Source organism: Merops nubicus, unplaced genomic scaffold, assembly GCF_000691845.1.
Source record: "Merops nubicus isolate BGI_N331 unplaced genomic scaffold, ASM69184v1 scaffold10410, whole genome shotgun sequence".
In the NCBI taxonomy this organism is placed as follows: Eukaryota; Metazoa; Chordata; class Aves; order Coraciiformes; family Meropidae; genus Merops; species Merops nubicus.
In genome coordinates, this window is record NW_008582188.1 from 25,410 (window position 1) to 51,876 (window position 26,467).

At 38.3% G+C, this 26,467-nt stretch overlaps 1 protein-coding gene across 1 annotated transcript in view; it reads right to left on the minus strand.

Moving 5' to 3' along the window:
• Window positions 1–108: 108 nt before the first annotated feature.
• The window catches only part of STK32B (serine/threonine kinase 32B), a 55,706-nt gene continuing 29,347 nt past the window's right edge, over window positions 109–26,467 (minus strand). Inside the window, exons 5-9 of the mRNA XM_008936928.1 lie at window positions 25,376–25,492; window positions 24,159–24,284; window positions 20,298–20,429; window positions 19,469–19,533; window positions 109–247 (exon numbers count right to left, since the gene is read on the minus strand). Coding sequence (XP_008935176.1) covers window positions 109–247; window positions 19,469–19,533; window positions 20,298–20,429; window positions 24,159–24,284; window positions 25,376–25,492 — 579 coding nt within the window. The remainder of the gene's footprint in view (window positions 248–19,468; window positions 19,534–20,297; window positions 20,430–24,158; window positions 24,285–25,375; window positions 25,493–26,467) is intronic.

The following is a 26,467-nucleotide window of genomic DNA, read 5'->3' on the forward strand; positions in this document are numbered from 1 at the left end:
TTGGAGGAGTCAGATGTCCCAGGATCTGAGGGGTGAAGATGAAGGCATGCACCCAGAGAACCCTTCCATACCCTCCTGGGGTGGAAATGTGTGTGGGGTCGTGGCTCACTAGCTGCTGCAGCCTCTTGTGCAGCCGTGTCCCAGTAAATTGTTGTTATGTCCATCCTGGAGTTTCTCATGGCTCTGAAGGGATGCTCTGCTCTCCATGCTGGAAGTTTGTCCACTTTGATCCTGCTGTCTTCTTAACCTGCCAAAGGTTAAAACATTGATATAGCTAACGTGAGCAGATAACTGTATCAGAATGGCAGCCATTGCCTGTCCTCTGGACAGCCCCATACACCTGTGTATGAGCCAGATTCCTGTGCCATTAAATCTCTATTAACTCCCTGGGCCTTATAGCTGCCATTTCTTCTAAACATTGATGATTGCTTCCTTCTAAATATCTGTACCTGGCTCTTGGTCTCGGTCAAATACTGCTCCCATTAAAACGTGTCATAAACAAACACCCGAGGAGAGTGCTTTCTGTGGCTTAACACCTCTGCTCAGGCTGTAACTGGACAAAACCTCCAGGCAGCTCGAGGCTGATGAGCACTCAACAGCAATAAGCAGCTGCTCCCTTGTGCTGTCCTACAAAACTGTCACTAATCCTCACCAGTACAAGAGAAAAACACATGAGATTAAAGCATATTCAGGATTCCTCTAGTTATTACTTCCTATATTATCAGAGGCTCCTAGGTGGTTAAGGAACAACAACAAAATCCTATGCTGTTTAAAGAGTGTTAAGTCATCTTCTTTTGACATAATTTTCTAGACAACAGCAACAGCCCTAGCAGAACCTGCAGTCCCCAGCAACTGTTCTATCACTGAGCTTCTCAGCATTTCTGTTCAACACTGGTAGTGACTTCTGCGATCAAATTGTGTTCCTTGTGATATTCAGGGTTTCCTCCAAACACAGACACAATTTAAGTGCTTCCAAGAAAGGTGTAAAGAAGCTATGAGGTAGAGACCAATTTTTAACTTTTTTTAAACATGAACAGCTGCTGTTTTGAAGGAATTTTTAGCTGAGTGTTTGTTTTCTCAAAATGAGAAAGAGCTGTAGGCATATTCCTGAAAAATGCACCAAGAGTTGGCACCAGAGACACCAGGGAAGAAGTTATTTGTTACAGTTTTTACAAGTGGTACATATGATACATTAAAAAAAAAATAATTGAAAGTAGCATTGAATATGTAGAAAATAATCAACGGAAAAGCATGTAAAAATGAAATATAAAGGATCAATTTTAAAGGGTAAAAAATACTTCCAAGTGGCATAAAAACTACAGAGACAGCATTCTGAAGACTTGCAAGAGAATGTGAAAGGACATGAAAATTCTATCATAGCTAAAAAGAGAAATAAAGGAGAATAGTTAAAGTAAAAATAATGAAAATGCTGTCCGAACAGGTTGCTTAAAAAACAAACACAGGCATACTAAATAAAAAGCTATACAGCAGACAAAACAAAACAAAACAAGAAAAAACAACAAACCAAAAAAACAAAACGCAAAACAACCAAACGACATACTAGAGGAATAAACTGCTAAAACCATCTACTCTAATGGTGATTTTTTTCAAGTGTACCAGAAATACAATGGCTAGCAGTAAGCCTATGGGCTGGTGGATGACTGAGATATTAGAGGATAAGGTAGGAAATATGAGTTCCTAGCTAAAAAGCCAATGAAATATCTTCACCAGTAATCATGACAAATGAGCTTAGAGACATTCCTTTATGAGAAATTTGTCCATCGTCTCCAGTCAAACCATCAGTCAAACAACTTTAGAATCAGTTGTTCAAATGAATGTTGACAAAATATCAAGAGAGTGGATTTTCACCTGTGGGCTCTCAGAAAATTGAAATATATAACCTCTGCACAGCTGAATGAAACATGTAACTTACTGTTGAATCTGTCTTGGCACCAAGGAGTAGGACACAGTAAATGTGATGGCATCCTAGTTTTGTTTGTTTGTTTGGGTTTGGTTTTGGGTTTGGTTTTGATTTTTAAATAAGGACTTCAAAAAAGATCCAAGGGACTTCCAGGAGAGTAATTGAATCAGACAAAGTCTTGAAACACCTTAGGGTCTGAGCTACCTGCCCCTAGAAGACTAAGGTATTTGTAGGCATCAAGAGAAAAGGTTACAGTCCTTGGAAACTCATGTTGTAAACTGTGAGTCGCAAACCTGTGCAAGCTGCCAAATAGCGTAGTAAGACAAATTTTGACTCTATGGAGATCTGAGGTATCACTGTGTTGGTCTCAGACATGCAAGTGCTTTCTCCCTGAATTTATTATTATTTACTTGGTTCATAAAATGCTGAAAAAGCATTCTGTACTGTTCAAAGTAGTAGGAAAATAGGAAGTCTCTCAATAACAGCCTAAAGCAGGAAAACACCAATTTAATTTTTTGAAAACTGCTCAAACTGGCACAAAGGCAGCATGAAAGGAGAACAGCAGAAAAAGGAGAGAAATTAAGCCCATACTGAGTTCAAAAGATACCACTGACCGGTCTCAAACTTCCCATTCTCTACAGAGGTGATTTCTGTTGCTGATGTATTTCCATTTACTTTGTTTTGTCCTGTTCCTATTCCTCAGGTCTATTAGTGAAGCATAATTAGATTATGGGGAATCTAAGTACTAAAGGAATACATTGCTTTAGCAGTGCTTCACTGTATTCCCTGTTCAGACATTTTCTGTGTCCATATCTAGATTCACTACCCACATTTACAAACTATCAGAGCGAACAATAGGTTATTAAACTGATAATGTAGTGAAAATTTAACTGTTATTTAACAATTTAATAATTTATCATTCATTTTATTTGGTGATTAAAATTGCATTAAGGACTTCACTGTAGGAGGTTATCATGGGCATGGGAGACGCTGATTCTGTTTCTACCTCTGTCACTCTTTGCAGCCCTTTTCTGCGCCTCAACTTCTGTCTTGACAAGTAATGAAAACATAAAGGGGTGAAGCTGAGGGCGAACTCTATTTCTCCAGGAATCTCACATGATTATAGTCATAAATCTGATGAGCTGGATAAGTTGTGGCTACGAAATAGAAACAAAAAGAATATTGAAGCCATGCCTGACTGATGAAACCTTGTGTTCCTATCAAAGCCATACCCACAGGAGACTTTTCTGGATAAACTGGTGACAAAGCATGCTACAGGCTTGTACTTGCATCTCTCAATTAGCCAAAGGATGCAATGAGCAGGAACGTGCCAAGTAATGTGGGAGTTTGCTTGTAGTTGCACATCAGCTGTGGAGGCAGCTGCTGCTGAGAATGATGGAAGCTGAGAGCTTTGTGCCTCTAAATGCTGCTCTGTGCTCACAGGCCTGCATAAAACAGGGAATTACAGTCTGGTGTCTGTGATGATTAAGAAAAGAAGGTGGCATATATAATCAAGCAAATTGCAGTTATTCTACATAGGTAATTATACAAACATGCATTATTGAATATACAAAAATACAAAAGTAAAAACAGAAGACTGGTTAAAAGCTTGCATGGAAAATATAATGCTGGAGCAAAAAAGATCACTACAGCTATGGCAGGACAGTGTGAAAATCACAAACATCTACTGATGTAGCAAACTCAGAGACCACCAGGGAAGAGCTTACAGCTCAGCTTTGTTCACTAGATGAAGAAAAATGTTGAAAGTTTGCCTTTAGGCTGTTTACCAAGATAAGTTCAAAGAAAAAAGGATGAAAAGTTGCAGATTCAGCATAACTGTCAAAATTTCTATTTTGCTAAGAGACTAAGGCTTCCTCCCAAATCACTGCAATTTTAGTAGAAATAAAGGCAATTGATCTCTATTTCAAACTAGATCCAAACTGCTGCTAGGCTCAGGTCAGCACCTGAACAAATCTCACTACAGCAGCTTCGTGTGGACAAGCAGTCTCTTCAGTTAAAATCCTGGACAGCTGCAGAAGTGAAATTTATCTCTTGTTCTTGCGTTCTGGATTCCGTGGGGCCAGAGCTGGGGTGCTTTTCCACTAGATGTTCTCAGCTTTGCAAAACCATGGGTGCCTTGACACTGTTCCTTTAATCATGGCAAAATAAATGCAGTCTGGGCCATTCTGTTTAAAAATGGCACTAATGCAATAAATCATTTGTAGGAAACTGCTTTCCAGTTAATGACTTATCTTGCCTTTAAGCTGATGCAGCTATAAGCTGTGACAACTTGAAGGTCCAGGGAGAATTAATGACTCGATGGGGATTAGCTGTGGATCTGAACCAGGTGTGGACCATTCCTGTGCTGAATACTATTGATTGAGAATAAATGGCAAAATGGTCAGCTGTGGATGAAGAATGTGAACAAGTGTTTCTAGTAGCTTCTTGTAGGAAAGAAAATAAAAACTAAACAAAACAAAACCACAAACCAAAACTGCAAGGAAAGGATGATGAAAATGAGTTTGAACAGTGTCTATTACATTTAATCCATGACAATCCTGTACAAATACATAAATAGTCTCAGAGGCAGATATGCTGAGAATGGAGTAGTTCTGATGAACCAACAAAGAGATAAGCAGAGATTGCCTTCCCCTCACCACTGATATATCCAATACTGATAGTGCATGACACTGAGCACTGAACAATCTCCTCCCCAGCAGTGAGGAATAAAGAAGCTGTACCAACCACTATAGGAACATATCAAGAAAAGTAAATGAGCCTTCAATCAAGTCTTAGGCTTCATCGGTATTTTTGGTAAAGTGTCTGTGTGAGCTATGGAGAGGTTTTTAAGATCCCTATTATCTTAATACTGAGGTATTATAGTCAAGTTCTTGCAGTATTGATTTCCAATGCTGGATCTTGAATCAGATATGGGTCAGTGGAAGGGCATTCAAAGGTCAGGGAAAAATTGTTAATCAAAAAATCCCTACAGCAATATAGAGCAGTGACATCAGGCTTACAAAACATAGCTGCTGTGTTTAAGAGCTGTGCACAGCCTTGTTACACTGCTTGCCACTCTTGTCTGGCTCTGGCCAGGTTATATCATAAAGATAACATCTTTATGCAAACGGATGTACTCACCAATGGGTATTGCCAGGCTGTCAGTGTGAAACTAAAGCCTCAGAAAAGTGACAGGTTTTAAACAGTAGGCATATACTCAGCAAACATTGAGAACAGTCTCTACTTACAGAAGAGAATTCAAGCCAGGCAGAACTACCACTTCTCTGAGACTCCACATGTACCAGATCCTACAGGAAAATCTTATTATGGAAAATTTGAAAACAAATTTTCCAGTGTTGCAAATCTGGTGTCCTGAGTGTGGAGGAAAGAAAATATCTGACTGGGCAGTGGATTTGCTTTACCATTTTTAGATGTAGCATTTTACCTTGGCCTGTTGATATTTCAAACATTTTTCTGGAGAAAACAACTTTTTGTTTGAAGAGAAGGTGGGCATAATAAGATGAGCTTAAAAAACTGTGGGTTTATTGTAGGAAAAAAAATTCTATGAATGGAAACGTTTACATCTCTTGAAAGAATTTCTGGGGAGTAGATAAATCTGTGGAACATTTATCCCAGCTGTTCTTCACAAGAGAGGGGATCTGAGGTCAGGACAGATGAGAAATGTCTATGCTATCTTTCCAAATTCATGAATCCTGGGATACAGCTTGCTAAATAGAAACCCACCTCAATTCTATAATTTAGGAGCTACACAGAAATAGTGTTGATGTCTCATCCAGATGGCCTTGCTAGAAGGCTAATTCTGAACATGTCTGAATCAGAAGAAAAAAGAAAACGTGATCTGTCATGGGGAATGACTGTGCTCAAAGAAGAATAATACTTTTCAGCTACACGCTTCTGCGCACATCACTGTGTTTTGTCTACTGGAGCACAGATACAGAAGTTACAAGGGCGATTTCAGAAAAACAGTAAAGACTCTTATGTCCAAATCATGTATTTTTAGAATATCTATTTGTAAATAAAGAACTCTGAAATACAATATTCTTTCAAAATGCAACACTAAGACCTTGTTCTCTGTAGGAAAAATCTAGCAATGAAATTCTGTAAAAGAAGGAGAAGAAACCAGTGGCAGGAAAAGGCACTGCTTTCCTGCTATCCTGGTTATAGAAAATAGAAATTCTGCACTTGTGTCATATAATTAAAATTGCTGGATATTCTGGAGTTGCACAGATTCCAGGAAAAATGAAAATAATTTTTACAGAGTGGTATAACATTGTAGAGGTGAACACCGTAAAGTAAGGATGCTTACTGTAGCAATATCTCACTGGGATAATGGGGAATACCCAGCGTGTGCAGCAAAGAGAGTAGCTAGTTGTGGGTAGCCAAGGCTGGGGTGAGATATCTTGGCACTGAGGGCAGGCAAGGAGTCAGTTTGGTGCCCCTGCTATTGCCCACTACTTGTTTTTAATTTTCGTTTTAATTTGGTGTGGTAACGATCTGACAAAATTCAGATAAAAACACAAGCAAAATTGCCTGCATGAATAAATCAGACATGGTCACTGTGACTGCTTCCTCAAGGTGGTGATGCTTTAACTCTTCTCATCCCACCACTACCTGTCCCTGAAGACAACAAATCTATTTTAATGACAATGAAGCACTGTTTTACCAAATGGTCCAGAATTTGCTTTCTAAAGAAATTGAGATGGTTAGTGGCTGGTTGTATTCTTCATCAGAACTGGATTCCTTGCTCAGTTGCAGACAAAGATGAAACTCTCAACCAAAGAGTTTGGTATATTTATGGCACTGTACACCTCCACAAATTAGATCCCCACCCCTCTCCTTTAATTCCATTCAAAGGGTGTAAAAAGAAAGAGTTAATGAGATTTTGGAGTCTAACTGTGGCAATAAGACTTGCTTGTTTCTTCCTTGTGGAACAAGTACAGAGTTCCTCACATTTTGGAGTGGTTTTATGCAGATAAACTTTTCCAAGACAGAACAGAAGGATTTGTACTGTGGAGACTCAAAAGGACTTACACTGTCATCCCAAAGTCCAGAACCACCCTCAATATTGGTACCCTGGAGTGTAATAGAAACTATAAACAGAAAGCTGCTGGGTAGCTTGAACTTTATGTGTTGGCATAACCACCATGAGAAACATGTTTTGATTCACTTCTCTGAGCTGAATAATGAGTGTTCAGTAGTTGACAGGTGAAAGTTAACAATGTTGGTCATACCTGCTCATTTCTGGATCAGCTCATCCAGCAGCCACAAAAAGACTCATTTCCCTTCGTTTGAAACAGGGTGAAAATATTCATGGCACCCATGATCTTTCATGCTTTAGCCAGAAAACCAGAGTCACTTCTCCAAGCGCTTACAAAATCTTATAATTTGTAAAATTCCTTATTTAGGCTTTATAGGAACTCATGTACATCAGTAAAAGTGCACATACTACAAAATCAGGGCATTTTTTTTGGCAGTAATACATAGGTCTTGCAGTGTGCACACCTTTTAAAAAATAATGGGTTATAGGTGGGTGCATCCTATACTTTGGAAACTTCCCCCATTATTTTTCTGCCATCATGCAGGCAATGATTGTAGAAATATTGATAACTAACTGTGACTTAGTTATACTTTAGGACAATAAGCAGCTTCACTTTTCATCTGGCTGCCACTGTGAGGAACAAGAACAGAGTTTGATACATGGATACTAGATTGCCTGCCTGCATTTTTAAAGGTTTTTCTTATAAATTTGTTTTTGCTGTGTTCTATTTTTTTGTAAAAAATTAAGAAGCTGGCAATATTTTATAATTGTAGATGAGTATTACTCTGTTATATCTCCATTATTCTGATTACTAGTTCTCATCTGCCAGCTTTTCATTCAACTACATTTTCAGTGAAAAAGTAAAACAAAGAAGAAGAAAGAACTGAGCAAAACATACCAATCAGGTTACTTTTAACAAAATAAGCATATTTGGGAAGACTATTTTTGCTTTTCAAAACAAAATAGCCACTAAATATATCAGAAATGAGTGAAGATTCCTGTCTTTGCTTTTTTTTTTTAAAAAAAAAAAAAAAAACAAACAAAAACAAAACCAAAACTTAGCAAAAACAAGCTGATGAGCTGACCAGAAGTTCAGGAAATGTGTTTATTTTACACTTCCATCCATAAACAAGAAAACACTAACCTTTGCTCAGTGTAAATTTTAAGGAAACATGCTAACAAAAGAGAAGAAATATACTCATGGATTGTCTACAACCTGTTGGTGTGAGCTGCAGATCCCATCTTGCCCCTTCATGGTCAGATTTGCTTCCAAAGGAAACAGGGTGCAGGGTGAGGAGTTGGCATGTGATTAGGACACGTGAACAGAGGTAAGTCTCTGGCCAAATTCTGTGACATTTTCACAGCATCATATATCAGAACAAACTGATGCAACATCTGCCAAACTATTCATCCACTTCCCATAGCTCATTGGTACACTGCGGGCTCTCATGACAGGCAGCAAACAGAGTGCTGCATGGGAATGTAATTTCTGTATTTTAGGCATTGGTTACGCTCACACCAGAAGGAAAAATGAGTTAGGGATTGATGCCTGGAAGCTAAGTGGCACAGGCTGGTTTGCTTACTTACAGCTAAGCTCTCTCATCTTCAAACCAGAGCTGTTGTATTACAGCTGCCTATTAGGCAGCCTTTGGTCCGTGCTGACTGCTGCAACATAAAGGGAGTTGCTTCAGACAGTGATTTTGTCTGGGAAAAATTATGCAAGGGACCATGCTAACAACTGAGCACTATGGAAGACTGCCCATATTCTGCCTTTAAAAAATGGGCAGAAAACAATAAAGGGGGAAGATGCATGATAAGAAGAAAAAGGAGTAGAAATGGAAGAAAGGGAATTAAACACCTGAAAAATGAGGAAAGATTCAAAAGAGTTCCAACCATGGAGAGTTTATAATTAAAATAATTATATATCTAATTAAAACTATCTCAAAAAGACAGTTGTATATGGCTAATGCTCTTTTTTATTAAATAAACCCTCTTTACACCTAACAGAGGAGAGGTAACCACGGCAGAGTTTATAGTGGGCTTTTCTCTTCTTCAGCTTGTTTACAGAATAATATCAGTAGTGCTTTCAGGAAAATAGTAATCACTGAAAAGTGTATGAATTTACTAAGCATTTTCAGGTAAACAAGGAAGACACTAGAGGAACTTTGGGGAAGGTCAGGGCAGACTTAAGGACTGACTGGAGCACAGTCAACACTCATCACTGAGCAACATCAGTCCAAACTGAAAATTAGAGTCTGTAAGCTCAAATAATTTCCCTTCACTTTAGAGTTTTTGTAAAGAACCAACACTTGCAGAGCTGTAAATGTAATACAATGCTTCTGTGTGCTTGTGTAATAGCAGGCTCGCATTTGGGGAGACCTGGGTCCAAGTAGCAACCTCATCAAATCACTAACAATAGTGGATGTCATGAGTCTTTAGCTCTTCCTTAATGTGCACACTTGTGACTTGCTTGTTCTTGGCCTCCTGTCCCCATGGCTAGGTAGTTATGGCTCAAGTGCAGCTGCCTCACAAGTGGTGGTTGGTGCTGTACGAGATGCTGTTGGTTACCTGACACCCAGAGAGAAGGCAGATGCAACTGCAGACCGCTGGCGACCTGTGCCTCTTGGACTGCCAGCCAGGCATTTAGTTTTGCAGAAATGAACTGATCCTACAGCTGGAGGAGGAACTGTATGCCCACTAACTGGAGACAACTGCAAGATTATTTCAGGTTCTGTCTACACGATAGAGACACATAGTTCCAGTCCAAGTTATCTATTTGTCACAGATCAACCTTGGGAGATACAAGTGTCTCTTCACTGACTATTGAAGGAGTTTAAATAAATTATTTTAAAATCAATTATTTCAAAGGAATATTGTCTTGTTCCTTCACGAGAAAAATAGAGATACTTTTCCTTTCTGAACCACAGATTGAAGGCCCTTCCTGTCTAGCAACGGTATAAAGTCACCACACGCTGCACTGCTTAGCAGAGCCAATTTGCTTCTGGATTAGAGCTAATTTACACCCACACTGTTCAGGCATGCAGAAATAGAATAGTTCCATCAGCCTGGAACACAGCACATGTTGACAAACGCTGCCAGGAGCTGTGTGATGAAGTCACTGAGAAGCACAGGGGTGCAATTGCCCATTCATCCATACAGATGTGCCTGTAGCATATTCAGGTGCTGGGTCTGCCAGCAATGGCTTTTCTGCATCATTTGGGCTATATCTTGAAAAACACTTTGTCATCTAATTCCCATTTATTTCAGATACCTTTGAAAAACTTGTGTACACCCCCTGGGTTTGGACTTGTTCTGCATCTAACCAACCTTTAACTTGGTCTGCCATTGACCCCAAACATGTACTCTTGGTACTGACTGCTCCAATAGAAACAGGTCTGTTTTCCTAATGCACCGTGACATACGTGTTTTGATAGCTAAGTAGATTACTATGTAATCATTCAAATAACTCTATTTCAACTCCACTTTAAATTTAATTACTGAGGCACAGACTAAAAGTTATGCTTTATTACAGCTGAATGTGAAATATAAAATTTTGGAGGAAGTATCCCTATGTAGCACAGGTGTCTTGTATCACTGATACTCATGACATTTACTCCCACCTTTTCCAAAAATCACTGCTAAAATATGCTTACACCATGGGTAACTGATTCAGGGTGATAGTTCCTGCTTAGTAATTACACTCAGTAAATGCCTGTGAATATAGTTTTCTATCAACCAGAAATTTATAATCAAACATAATGGGTTCAGGTGCACATACGGTGTGAGTGACATGTGAAATACTAGTATGTGGAAAGTCAAACGACAAATTACACTGGATGTTGTAGCATGTTGACTTGCAGTGCCTTGAGATCTCAGGTGTACTCTGGGAACTGATAAAGCAAAATAAGAGTAAAGACATGAAGTAAAGAAATGAAAACATGAAACTATATTCAGCCATTCAAGAAAAGGCGTCTAAAACAATAGATTACCAGTAATATTAAAGTAATGTTCAAACTACTAAAAGAAGTACGTTTTAGAAGTGAGTTGTCTGTCCAAGACCAGGTGCATCCTAAAAAACATCTGTCTTGTTCAGGCACATTTTAAAATGTGAACTAGTTTTTCTAGTTCAGATACATCCACAGGCCCATGTGTATGAGGAAGGGGAAAGCAGCTATGAAATTTCCAAATAATATGTTGGTTATTAGACTTTGTGGGACTACAGGGAAAAAATTTTCTTTCTAGTTAACCAGAACCCAGTTTAAAAACTACAGGCAACTGCAGACACCAAGACACCAAGAATAAGAATATTCCTCAGCAGTGTGGGTCAAAACTCATTCTCAAGAAAGACATTAATTTCCTAGCCTGCCCTTCATACGTATCCTGAAAGATGCAGGATCATCCTTTTGTTCAGCTGTCAGCAGATGGATGGATCACAAGAGTTGCTCTGAAATATTCTCTTCCTCTATTTTTCTGGTGAAAGTTTCAAGGTAAAGTGATTCTTTGGGTCGAGTCCAAATGAAATATATGGGGAGAAGGACAATTCTTCATATGCATCTAGAGGCAGGCCTACTTTACTGAAAACATATTCTTAGCCACTGTTATCCCCACCAAGACTCTGGACCTCAGGGCAGAAAGGTTTTACAGAGGATGTGAAGAAGCCTGTTAACACACAACAGATCATTGTAACAAGCATAATTTTGCTAACAGACTGAGAATTTAAAGACAAATAATAATGAGCTGCCTGTGAAATGCCTGCTGCCTTTGCAGTGCTGGTGATGCATACCTGCAGCTCTGTGGAAGGGAACTGTTGTGACAGATTGCCACAGCAAATCAGGGCTGGACAAAAGGGCAGCCAGTGGTCACTAGAAATGGCCATTCAATCCCAGCTTGTTTCTTCTCTTTGCATTTCATGCCTCTCACCTGGTGCTGAGAAGATGATCCTGGTTCAGAGCTGAGTGAGGAAGAGATAGAATCATGGAATATCAGTTGTTTCAGCCTATTTGCGTAGCAACATTGATGTCCTTAATGTGGCATCTCTAATTGAAACTGCAGCTCCATGGGAGCTCTACAGTCAGTAACTTAAGAATTAAGATGTGTGAAAAGCTGTATTTGGTTAATATGGCAAGGTTTTGGAAGTGGGACGGCTACAGAGCTGGCTTCTGTGAGGAGCTACAAGAAGCTTCTCCTGTGTCTGATAGAGCCAATGCCAGCTGGCTCCAAGATGGACCTGCCCCTGACCAAGGCTGAGCCCATCAGCAATAGTGGTAGTACCTCTGGGATAACACATTGAAGAAGGGGGAATAGTTCCTGTGTGACAGAAACTGCAGCCAGAGAGAGGAACGAGAGCATGGGAGAGAAAAGACCCTGCACACACTAGAGTGAAAAGGAGGGGGAGGAGGTGCTCTAGGCAGGGGAGCACAGATTCCCCTGGATTCTCCTGTAGCCCATGGTGAAGACCATGATGAGGCAGGCTTTCACCCTGCAGCCTATGAGAACCCCACACCAGAGAAGGTGTATATTTGAAGGAGGCTGTGATGCCATGAGAAGCCTGTACTGGAGCAGGTTCCTGGCAGGACCTGTAGACTTCTAGAGAGAGGAGTCCACGCGGGAGCAGATTGTCTGGCAGAACTTGTGGCCCCATGGGGGACCCATGCGGGAATTCCTGAAGGACTGTACCCCATGGAAGGAACTGACACTGAGAAGTTCATGAAGAACTGCAGCCTGCGAGAAGGATCCATGTTGAAGTAGTTCATGGAGAACCGTTCTTCCTTGGGAGGGGCTTCGCTCTGGCATAGGGGAAGAATGTGAGGAGTCCTCCTCCTGAGGAGGAAGAAGCAGCAGTGACAACATATGACAAATTGACCACAAATTGTGTTCCACAACCCCCTGTGCTGCTGTTGCAGAGGAGGTAGAGAAAATAAGGAGTGAAGTTGAGCCTGGGAAGAACAGAGGGGTTCGGGAAAGTGTTTTTAAAATTTGGGCTTATTTTTCATTATCCTACTCTGATATGATTGCTAAGGAATTAAACTCATTTCCCCAACTCGATTTGCCTGTGAGGGTAATTGGTGAGTAATCTCTCACTGTCTTTCTCTTGACCCACGCACTTTTAGCTATATTTACTCTCCCCTGTCAAGCTGAGGAGGGAAGTGATAGAGTAGCTTTATTGGGGCCCAGCCAGGATCAACTGCCACAAAAGCCAGTCTGGCTCTGCCTGGTTATTTGTACCTGAAAACAAATATTCTCTTGACTGGAATAAATGTCTGGGAGGAGTCTGGTTCAGCACTACCCACCTCCTTGCAGCAGCAGGCTTCCAGGTATCCTTCAGTGTGAGCCATGCCATGCCTCTGGTCAATCCTGGTTTTCTTTTTTTGCAGTCATTCTAACTCCTTTGTAACTTTTTTGAGATAAGGAAGCAGAACCGTACATAGAATGGAAGATGCAGCTCTATGTATGTGAATTTGTATCTGTATGCACACAAGGACATCCTGGTGTTCATTGCTCTACAGCTTTGTTTTTTGCAATTTTGAGCATACGAACACCCTTTGGTTGTCTACCAGGCACTGTGCTATCCACAGTCTTCTAAAAATCTCTGTCATAACTGAAACTAATTTAAAGTCTATTGTCCTAAGTTTAGATTATTTTCTTCCTAACACATTTGCATTTATCAGTACTCAATTCCAGCTGCCATTTTCTTATTACCCTGCAATTCAGAACAATGACTAGCATCTACTGCAGCTCTTTGCCATCAGATTTAGTTTTGATTACTTATGATAAGTGGACTTTGTCACCTCACCATTCAACTCCGTTTCCAACTCATTTATGAATATGTTCAAGAGATACACAAAGTATTAGAATGACTGGCAATAATAATGTTATATCATTACTGACTTCTTTCTGCATTGCTTCAGCAATTGGCCCCAAAAAGCTTTCCTAAAACAGGATGAAGAGTTTAACCTTCATGACTCATTCTTAATTTATGGAGACTTGTAACAAGTGAGAATTTATTCTAGTGCAGGTCATGAAGAGAGATGAAGAGAAATCATGAAGGTAATTCCCTACGGGCACTGAACAGTTGTGACCTGTTGTACAGCCTTCATTTATCATATTTATCATTTGTTCCACATAACCTATTTAAGAAAAAAAGAAGAAAGAATCTTGTATGGTGCTCAGAATCACACAGTTTTAGTTCCTCTCCAAAGTCTGAGATGTGCAAATGAAGATTTTTCTTTTTTCTGCATATGGATTGACTTTTGATTAGTTTTTATGAGGTGTACTTGTGTTTAGTTTTCTGTAAATGGAAACAAATTGCTGGCCTATGGTGCTGAGGATCTGTATCTGGTATCCTGATCCTTTCAGGACCATGTTGCAGCACAGAGAATGTTCTGATATATGTAACCACAAGAGTCAATTCCCAAAGCCAGCCAGCCATTGGTGAAGTGTAACCACTTGATGTGGTTACTTGCTTGGGAAAACTTTGGCTGTTTTTCCTGGAAGGCCTTGAAAGTGAGGTTTGAGATACTCATTAGCTTCCCCCACACACTCTCTTTTTTTTTTTTTTTTTTTTTTTCCCTCCATGAAACTGTGAAGTGAACATGTCTTTGAAATGGTGGCTTTTGTATGACATTCTTTTCTCAAAAAAAGTGAAATGGAATTTATATCTGCAGAAAAATTGCCAGTTTGGACTAGCTATGCTCAAATCTTTTGGTAGCTTGGCATACTAAGAAAAGAGTCACATTTGGACTGGTTGTTCTGAGCCAGTAATAATGAGCAGGAATCAAAGGCAGAAGTGAAAGGGCTTGTGTGCCCAAGCAGCAGTTATTGGTGCCCAAACCCAAACCAGGTTCAATCATGTTCAGAAAGGCATCTTTCTAATTAGGTGAGATTTCAGGAGCAGTCTCCAAAGCAGACATATCCATTACAAAAGGGGCAAGAAAAATATCAGTGAAGAGCAGTGCAACCACTCAAAATTCTCAAGAAGAGATGGATTTAAACTGAATTAAGGTCAGCAGAAGTGACAAGAAAAGAAAAGTTGTGCTGTAGCCTCATCCAAAAAAACATTCAGATATTATAGGGATTATGACAATATTAATATCTCTGGAGACATTAAGGGACATAAAATACCTGTTAAGAAAAGTACATCCAATGAGGTGTATTGCAAATTATTAAGAATATTCAATTCCAATCAAAATGAAATGAAAGAGAGTACTCGGGGAATCTGGATTTGAATCTGAAAGGACAATTGAAAGGAAAGAAATGAAACTACAAAAAAAAGCTAATAGCTTTGATAACAAAAAATGCAGAGAATATTAAGTAAACTTTTAATCTCTGATGTGGACAAAATCAGATAATATGATATTAAGCATCTTAATTTGCTTAAAATACGCTTCCTCAGGTTTTCCTGTTTATCCTGGGAATAGAAAGCTGTCTGTTCACCTAGAGCTGTTCAGTACCTTTGAGGAAAGACATAGGTATGGCCAAACAGTGAGAATTATAGTAGGAAAAGAGAGGGAAAAGGGCAACAGCCATCTGACTGCTTCAATTTGTGGCAGAATTTTTTCATGTGGTTACACTGAAAAATACTGAGAAGAGAAATAAGTAGTACTAGTAGCTTAAGAAAGAGGTAAGCATGTTCAGATCAGTGGGGACTAGACAGCTGAATATCATAATAATGCTATCGCAGGATATCAGTATTAAATACCCCCCCACCCCCAATTTCAAAATCATTAATAAGTTTTTGGATGTTTCCATTAGAATGGTTTAAAATATGGATCTTTTGCTCACCACCTCATTGCTTTTATTAAACTAGTTTTGCAGAATTCTAACCCATTTTCAAACACATTGGATATATGAAACACACATTCTACTTAGTAAAAGATGGCTATATGATTTTCCTTACATATGCAGGCTGGTAATTTTGATCACAATTTTGTGAAGATTCTAACTAGAGGGTTATTCTACCTGTATGAGCAGATAGATCCTGGGTTTTCTCCTCTGTTCTTTGTTTGCTCACCTCCCTAATCTTAAAGACGTCTTTCAGGGAGAAGAGGAGGCTCAGGAACCATAAAGGGTAAGAAATATGATTCCACTACAAGCAAATACTGAATCTATTTCTTGAGTTTTGACTAATTCAGGTTTTTTATATTCATAAACAGATGTAGATACATGTAAAGATTTGTTCAGTGATAACAGCAGAAAAATAACAAAACAATCTGTGCTCAGCTTTTCAATAAAGTTCTGAACAAACAATGTGGCTTTATCTGTATAATCTTTCTTTTCTCCACAAAAAAAAAAACAAACCAAAACAACAACAGCAAAAAAAACACCAATCAGAAAATATAGCCTGCAGTTTCTAAATCACATCAAGTACTTGAAAAATGGCTGGCCAGTCTATGGGAATAGACATTGAGATGCTACAGAATATTTGGTGCTGCATTTCTACATATAATAAAACATCTATCCATAGAAATAGATTTAAAACCAGAAAAAAAATAATTTGTTGGCAATGGAGATGAACAAGTCTCTGAAAACAACTTCAGATCATGTTCTTCAGCTAAGACCGAGTGTATGGATCATTTTCAGACCACGGTTTGTTTATTTTATGTGTTCAATACTGAGTAAGTGATTTTACTGACACTCCAGAAGAATAGAAAAAAAATTCCTGCACCACATTAAAACTTGGATTGTAAAAGGATTTTCCTATGTTATTTGATTTTGGATCAGGAAATTGAGTACTTCTCTCTTAAAGGTAATAGAAGATAATGTCAGTGTGGACATATCAAAAGGCACATGTTCATTTTAATTTGTAGTTCAAATCCACTGAAATATTAATGTTAATAAGAACAAAGCCATCTAGTGACACTTCAGACACTCTGGTATCTGAAGCACTGGAAAAATAAAATCAAGATAAAATCTGCTTACAGTGTAAGGGATTTAATTTTGGATGCTTAATGTTTTCCTACATAAATAAAGATGAAGCTATAAAGCTACGTTTTCAGAACAGCTTAGTCCTTTTACAAGGAGTAGAAAGTATTTTCAACCTATGAGTGTTGCATGTCCCTAAAGCTGCTCCTGGTCTGCTGTTCCATTATTTGGAGTTGCATATGAGGATTTATGTAGTGTTCTGTGCCACTGAAATAAACTGAGCAGAAGGTCTAAATCGCAATACAGTGTAGATTTTTGTAGCTGAATATAATTAGTATCTAAGGGAGTATGCAGGTGTTTCCAAATAGCTAGACTATATGAGGAATTCTGCTCTATGTGGAACATGGTGGAATATCAAAACACCTCCTTTCTTTAATCTGAGGCTGATTTAAAGCTTTGCTTGGGATTTATACCTCACCTGATGATACGATCACATATTATTGGATATTGTGTTTGTAGGAACCATTTATAGCTTTCAGCATCTGCAGCTGTTTCTGAGAACCTGATCAGCCATGTATGTAGCTTTGGAAATCCACATAAGCACAACCTCAGCCTGTAGATAAAGCCTTGAGTGCATCGGATGGTCTAAGGAAACCCACCGTGAATTACTTGTGTAGTTACTTGTGTAGCCTCTTCTCCCTGGTATGGAGACGTGTGTCTGTCATTGCTCTTACTTTGCTCACGTAAACTTGAATTCACTTTGCTCTTCAAATATTTGACCTCTACTTCCCCCCTTATTAACATTTTTATCTTTGAAAAGTATTACAGATGTCTCTCCATGTCTTTCTTCACCTCTGATACAATTTAAATAAGGAATAGTTGTGATCTGGTTTTAGACAATGCACGATCTGTTCTAGGTCTAGACTAAATGTTTTTCCTTTTCCTTGTCAAAGCCAATCAAGCAATGATAGAAACATATGCTCTTCTGAGTGAAGTGCACGCGTTTTATCTCCTGCTTCCATTTTACTTGTACTTCATTTAAACTTCTCCTTCATCTCTCATCAGCCTTTCAGAGTGCTTTGTAGATTGTGTTGTTGCTGTAGTTGTGCAATACGAAACCAATGAAAAAAAAATTCCTATGCACTAATGAAAAAGCTTTAAGAATAGCATGATAAAATCATGTCAAAATAAATTATTCAGTGCTAGTGAACACACACAATGGGATTTTGAAAGTGTTTTATAGAATCTGGTATTTTGTTGTATTTTTCAAAAATTGCTGTATATTGGGTTTTCCCAGTATATTACTCCGGAGCAGGGCACAGGTTCATATCTGGAAATCAATTAATTGTATGAACAACTTCTTGGAAACACATTAAACTGATTTATCAATGTAACTCCTTTCTAATCTCATTATTAATATCTTAATAATTTTTATTTTTGTGGGTTAATAAAACTCCTACAAGGTTCGGGCATTCCCTAGTTCACTGATAACAGAACTGATCCAGACAAGTCGACCAAGACCCTTCCAAAAATCTTTTATGAGCTTACTTGCTCTGGCTTTTCTTGTTCAAGGCTCTTACATAAACATATGGCTCTCTTGTGTTAGAGATTGTGCAAAATAACATGAAGAATGTATCAGACCTTCCTTTTCTTTGCATGTCCTCACTGTGATCTATGAGCAGGCAGCAGTGAGCATAAACATGTCCCACAGATTGTAACAGGAAAAATGTAACATGTCATAATTTCCTTCATGACATCATGTCAACTGTGCAAAGCTGATAAACTCATTCCCAGTTTTAATTATAGAAGGCAGTAATTATCTGCATCGTAAGCATTAAGTAAGATAGTCACAACTTTTTAATTAATTTCTAACATTTGACAGCTCCACTAGAAAGGCTTGCAGTCATAATTAGGTCAAATAAAACTGCTGAATATACTTGGGTGAAATACAATAATTTGACCAAAAAACCCAAACAATTCTCCTGTTATGAGCTTTATCTCTTAATACAAATAGGTCCATAGTAGCTGCAACTCAAACACAGTAAACTGTGTGAAATGCAGCATATTAATTAGACCAGGAAAATTATTGACATCCTTGGGACTTGTGTTTCTAGGAATTCTGTCTGATTCTTAGATCACAAAGCAATTGCTTCATGTCTGGCATAGTTTTAATATTTAGCTCTGCTGAACTAAGAAGTGCTGAAATAAACTTTTGTATGGTGAAATATGAATAGCGTTTCCAAGTCAGAACACTGCAGTTCATATCATTAAAATTTCATAAGCTACTACATCCCTTGATTTTGTTTGAGTTGTGAAAAAGCGGCTCCTTGTATTGTATTCTCTTTGCTTAATTGCTAACAATTTCTCTGGAGGGTGTGAGCGACATTTACCTTATCTCTCTGACATACTTTCACCACAAGCAATTCTGCTTGCTTTCAGATGTGGGAGGAAACAAAACGGTCACACCAGAGACTGTAAGAAGAAGAAATCAATGGAAATTCAGCCTTTTGGCTCCTGCTACTGTGATCATTAATCACTTTTTCTTACACGGGGGGGAAAAAAAAGAAAAAAGTTCTGAAATTAATTTCAGTAGGGAATGTTAAACAGGCATGAAGAAATGCACTTACTTCTCTCTGTTGAATATGATGAATTCTTTCCTGACGGTTTCCAAGCACTGCTGCAGGTGTACGTTCTTTAAAAAACAGCATGAAAAGGTTGGTTTAAAAAGATGGAAAATCATACACAACAATCACAACAACAGAAATTATATTGAACAAAAGGGCTTATGAAAGAATACTATCAAAAGACATTTTGAAGACTCTTCAAAAGTGGGCTGCGATAGCACAACCAATCTTTATTTCTTTTGGAATAAGCATTCCACAAAAAATGCCTAAGGATTTTTACATCTGATAGAGCTAAGAAGAATAGTTTGCATGAGCATTTAAAGTCATTAGAAAAAACAACAAAATTTACAAAACCTCATTGAAATTAAAATTCAAGTCTGGAAAATGATTATTTCTTAACCTTCTCAGAAGTTTAGACTATTTACACAATGACTCCACATGGGACACAGCAGTCAAGACTGCAAGAGACATCTTTAAGGCATTTATAAATAATGTGGTTTTCACTGCATACTTTTCATTTTTTGGTACTAGTAGTGGATAAATTCTGCTTGCAACTATCTGTTCATGTGTGGGAAGCATATTTGCCAACTGGCAGCACTTTTTCATACTTTAAATGAGCATCTGCGAGAGTCTTAAAAATTATTACAGCTTAAACATTCTGTTACTATTTGATTGTAGTAAGTGATTGCTTTTTATCTTGCTTTGGAGATGGGTTCTACTGTGTGTGAAATGACAGATACAGAGGTCAAGTCTGTTTTCAGAAATGATGAAATGGAAGACAATTCACTTTGTCCATTAGAGAATGTAAATGAAATGCCACTGACCAACTTACCAGAGGGCAGGTTTCCTTAGTTCCGTCTTTGGATTTGTTTTTGGCAAGTCGCTTTTTCTTTTTATGTAGAGGCTTGGACTCTAAAATCATTTCTTCAAGTTCAAATGTAGGATCACAGTTCAGTCTTCCTTTCTGGTACAAAAGGATTCAAAATTACTCTTTGAAGTATCATTGTAGGTTTTTTTTTAGTTTGCCTGGCAAGTGTTAATAGCAGTAATAATGATCCAGCTTCCCAACCAGATCTGTAAAATGAAAACTGTCTTTTTAGGCTTGGAGTGATGCTTGATGTTTAAGTAAGAGAGGTAAGATAAAAAATGTATTATACAGCGATTATAAAGAGTGAAATCCTCTTCCTAGTTGTATACAGATGTACTCCTAAAGTGACTACATCAACCTAATGAGAGAGATTAAACTGGCCCAGGGTCTTGATCAGAACATCAGTCAGTGCTATAGAACATAAATGTCAGCCGTAATAGTGTAGGAGGTATGAGGAGTACCACCAGGATGCTACTTGTTAAAATCGGGTCATCTGAGGAGATGCAGGTGGACTCAGTTACCTAGGTCTTGTCTGTGATAACACAGGAAAGAGCAGTGCTTATATCGAAAAACGGTTCTATTACGCCTTTTCTTACCCATTACTTACACTACTCAAGTCTTCTGAATTCTCCATTTTTATGTTTATTTGTGGTGCTTGAACCAAATCTTAAGATTCTCTGTTGTATCAGTAAGTTCTTTTTTAAGCAAGACTATTAGAAACACAATTTCTATAAGGTAATTTCTTTCCTTGATTATTCCTTAATTCTTTTCAGGGTCTTGACACTTTCAGGTCTTTTCACCATAAATGTTTACAGGAGCATAGTTATGCCTTGCAGTTTGTTTTGTTTGGGTTGTGGTTTGTTTGGGGCTTTTTTGGTCTTTTTTTCTCTAATTCTATCTATTAGTGCAGTAAAGCCATCTCATGACAACACTTGGGATGAACTCTTCATCTCCTGTTTAGGGATAAGAGGTAGGGAATGGCCAGAAAATCTATGGTTCAGTTGAACCAAATACAGTTTTTAAAAAGGCATTACTTGGGATCCAAGTTACTGGATCAATGTTTTGTTGATCCTGTAATCAGAATAACATGAGCTCCTTTCCCCTCCTCATTCTCTCAAAGCATTTAAAAAAAAAAAAAAAAATGGAAATAATTTGAACTGTGAGGTGGAAGATCTTAAAAGCAGCCTGTTTTCCTCTGTGACTTCTGAGTGTTCAATCACACCATTGTTGCCATCAAGGTGGAAGTGCTGAGATAAGTCATATACAAATGGCAGATATTATTCAGTAACCAAAGACACTAAGCAGTAAAACCACATGAGAAACTGCATTTATAACTGGTGGTGTCCTGCAGGGAAACGTTTGATCTAGAGATCGCTCAGTTTTTATTTCTAGCAAAATCTGTACATTCAAAGTACAATATTAAACTCTCTGATGCCCTTTCCTGCATACTATTCAGTCAGGCTTACTAAAATTTATTTGTTTGTTATTAGTGGAGGTTTATAGCATATTTCTATTTATTTATAAATAAATAATTCTTTGTTTGATCAATATCAGTTCCTTACTTGAATATGTACAGTTTTAAAATTTATTTGAGCACTTAAAAATACATGTCTTTAATTCTAAAGCTTTAAAAATGAAAGCAAGTTACATTTAAATAATTTCTTGTTACCTTTATCAAATATTTAACAACACAAAAAAACTACTAACAATTTATACCTCCAAGCTCAATATAAACAAACTAGCTAAGCCATAAAGAAATACTGTTAAGTAAGAATGACATTTATGGAATCAAAATGCATGTGAGAAATTAAACAGGTCGCAAGCTCTTGACAGTAATGGCAAGCTGTCAAAAAGTTATAAAACTCTACCTACATCATAGTATATGTTGGCCCAAATTCACTGGCTCACCAAAGCCTGAAAACCAAGAAATATGTTGTTGTGTCCTCCTAGCTATACAGTGAAGATATGGCAGGTGCAACAGACAGAAAAGTTCTTGGAAAATGCTGGGTCAAACTTGGTCTCACGAAACAATAAAATTTGCTATAAAGAGAAGTGTTGTGCTAGAAAAGAGCCTTTAAATCTCACCTTCTCACCGTTTTTCCTAACACACTTAATTGACTAGGTGGAACAAGCCCTGTAATATCAGCCTCTGTCCTGAAATGTCTGGGAAGGCTTGTAATGGGACTTTCAGATTAATCTGAGCAGATTGTTAAGGCAAGTTGAAGTCTCCTGACTCTTGACTTTATATCTTAAGACTCTTACCTAAGCACAACTGGATTTTGCAGAGTGTGGGACTCTCCTAGATCCCCATGTATGTTGTACCTCTGGATATGGGGAACTGGATCTCTCTTTTAAAATACAAAGGAGGGTTGTGAATTCTCCTACATGCTGACAATTGTGCTTTAAACTTTCAGCTAGGAATAGGTCATGTAAATAATCTGTTGAGTTCTGTCTGAAAAGGAGTCAGCACATATCTCCAGTACCTGAGAGAGCACTTGAATAAAAGGAAGAGAGGAAAAGTAGTCTCCATTCATCTTGTAGATCCATGCCATTATGGGGAATGGAGTTCATGGTCCACCAAGCCTGCAAGAAGCTTTGCTCTGCAATGCTTTGCTCAGGATAACAAGCTGAGAGAGCTGCAGGGCCATTGAGTAAAAGGGCCTTCCATGGCCTTGGACTGGTAGATGTGACATTCACCTCCTAAGCTTTCAGCTTGCAGCACCACTGAGCTGCAATGTGACTGGAAGGATTTTCAGCTCCAGTGAACACTGCTCTGAAGCGCCCAAGGGGCCTGCCTTTCTCTTCACCTGTTATGCCCTTACCTGTGGTACTCTTGGTCTTTCCCCAAGCTTCCTGAGGGAAGCTCTGCCTGCCCACCCATAACTTTGTTCTCGCGGAGGATGTTGTTTCCAGGAGAGGCTCTGGTCAGGTGCCAAGATGTACCAGAAACACTGCCATCACTGTCTTGGCAACCTACCCAGCAGCCTTTGCCCCACTAATCAATGCCCTCTAGTCCTCAGCTTCTGTGGGGCTGGTTCCTGCCCTCTTCAGATTTAGTAAAAACTGATATGAAGCTGGATGAGGACAGAGTTTAGCTATTCCTTCTTCCTCATCTTTATTTACACTTGCATAAAAATAGAATATAAACAAACCTTGGTATGCTACAAGCATATTGTTTGGAGAAGAATTATAGTGTAATGTGACTGAATAAAATGGAGAAGCATGTTAACACCACAGTCATTGCTTTTTATTCATGGTCCTCAAATTCATTTAATTACAAATGATCAAAATGGAAATATCCTAAAAATACCAACAAAATGGAACCACAGTAAAAAGGGAAACCATCATATTCCCTCACAGAATTTGAATGTTTTAGTGTAGGAAACTGTAACAAAGGCAATAGATCAGTCATTTGGTACTTTTTAAGTGAAAAAGGAACAGATGCAGGGATGTTAAGAAGTCCGGTAAATGTTATTCAGATGCCTAACTTTCAGAGCAGCAATAACATTTTTTGGTATTCTTTGGCTCAGAGTTAACTCTAACAATCATTTAGTCTAACAGTTGAAATGCAAAGTCTGGAAAATGTTTCTTATTCAAAAGGGAACAAAAAGTGAATCAAGGTTAATTAGTTTTTTGTGTGATCTGGTGAAATAGGCCAAATTTTCCCTTAGCTGTTACTGAGCAAATGAAAGTAGAAACCAAAGTAAAGCTTCTGTGAGAAGGAAATCACTGAAGAGCAGCAAATGCAAGACTAAACAAGTAAAAATAGCAGTGCTTATTAAAGTAAAAATTTGCAAACACAGTTCACCTGGATTATCAACTTACATTTGGAACAAAGCCTGGGGTCACAGCTTTCTCTAGAACAGCATCCCAGTTGACATCAGCTAGGTATGGAGAACTTTGGATGTCTGCAAGGCTTGAAAGACGGCACTCTGGGTCCTTAGTGAGGAGCTGTGATCAAGCACAAGGCATTTCTAAGGGACAGGATGCCATATAAAAGAATGAATGTATCACACACATAAATTGTATGATACACAGTTTTGAGTAATAAAACAGCTAGGGAATTTTGTGACAACTTGTAGAAGTCTGAGTCTAAAAAAATAAAAGTAATAACTCATAGGATATGAATATAATTTAATTGGCACCAGATGGCTGTTGCAAGCATGAAGTGTATTAGTAACAAAAGTCTGTTTACAAATACACAAGAGTCCAAGCAACATGAAACATCACAGTTCAATGCCACCTGACAATTTGTATTTCATCTTTAATTCATTGGAAGATACACTGAGCATCCTGGCAGCAATTAAAATTAACCACCTCATTGCTCTACCTATCAAAAATAGATTGTGCATTGCTGCCATGGAAATTGATGTTGTATTGCTCTGTTCACACATTCACAAATATTTTCTGCTCAAATATCAGTACTGGTGGTCTAAAATACCTAAAAGAGACAGATGAGCTTTGTAGCATGACCAGAAAATTAAATGAAAAAATAACTGGGATTTGAGGAGGAAAGTAAGTTCTAGGGTCACAATGCATTCTGAAAGAAACTTGTAGCTTAGTGACATTTACAACAAAGTGACCTGATTTTTGTTGTTGCAACTATAGCAACGTGGGAAAGGAGAGATACAGCCTTTTCATTTCTAAGCTCCCTGGCTGGAAACTGTGGCAGAAATTCAAAGGGCAGAGTGGTCTCTCCCACATGCAGAACTAGGTCTGGAGAGAAAGGCGCAAGGGCACAGACTGGGAACTACTGATCTCCAAAGTTTTGCTGTCACCAGTGAATCAGTTTTGAGATAAACAAAAATCTTGGATTTCTCTTTCTTTAGGGTCATGAAAAGCCTGAGTCTAAGCTTAAGAATAATCCAGCTTCTTAAAAGAAAACACTACATCACTCACGTTCAGAAAAGTCTAGGAATAAGATCTACTTTCTTATCCTTGGAATTCTTACTGCCTAATGCGTGTGCTTGCCTGATACATCTGCATTGTTGGAGAGGCTTCTGGAAGAGGAAAGAAGACAGAAGGTCTTCGTGCTTTCTTACCTTTTTCAGTAATGTTATCATGCCCTTGCACCATGCAGATGAGTAGTGAACTCTTTCTATCTTGAACATGTTGAGTATCTCATCAATGGGGGTGGCTGAATGAATTTCATAGGGCCTCTGGGATAAAGTTAAATCAATATCAAGTCAGCAAGAATGGATAAAAGAGCGTAGACAAGTCACATTTTCCTAAGCTCAGTACTGTTTATGCTGAAAACATCCAATAAAGAAATTAAAAAACGTTTACAAAAATTCTGTGTTAGAAACAGTAAGTAGACTCTCTAAATCCCTTCTCCCTTTTTGAAATCTAAAATTAACTCTACGTGGGCCTATGGATTATATGGACCTGCTATCCTGTGTGTGTTTGTGCCTAAATTCTTCTATAGGTCTGAGGAAGCTCTAGGCTTCACAGCACTTTGTTAATGAAGGTTGCTGTGATTTATCTTTTATTAAATGTAGCATTTGGAAATGGAAGTCCTACACAAAAATTTATGTTCTTATGAATTATCATGCACATATTTTTTAAAGACTTGTATTTGTGAAGCAAGTTGTTAGAATGATACTCTATGATGGTGTATGTTTTTTTAAACAAGGAGAAAGAGTGGATTGCTTGTGAATTAAGTTGCACCAGCCAGGTGACAAATACATGATATGTGGTATGAGAACTGCAGCCAAATGCCATCATAGCAGCAATGTGGGAACTGAGGCATCATAATTCAAACCCAACACACTTCACTTCTACTCCAGCATCCCCAACAGCAAAGGACAGACACTCATTACCCTCAGTAAGAACTGAATCATCTCTTGACTTTTACTAGCTGGTACTGGCACAAGATTATAATTTAAGAATATTTCTAGGTATTAGCAATCTAATCTGATAGTGAATTAGAGCCACTGTTCATAAAGGCCCAAAAAATGTTCTTGAGAAGATTCACCCACACATGTAACTTTGAACACATGTAGAAATCAAGTCCATTGCAAGGCATTAGGATATTCTAAAAATAAATCCAAGGTTTGCTTCAAACTTTTGCTTTGCTTTACATTCTGTTAGTCTGTTGTGATTTAGATATATCATGTTCATATGAATTCAGCAGG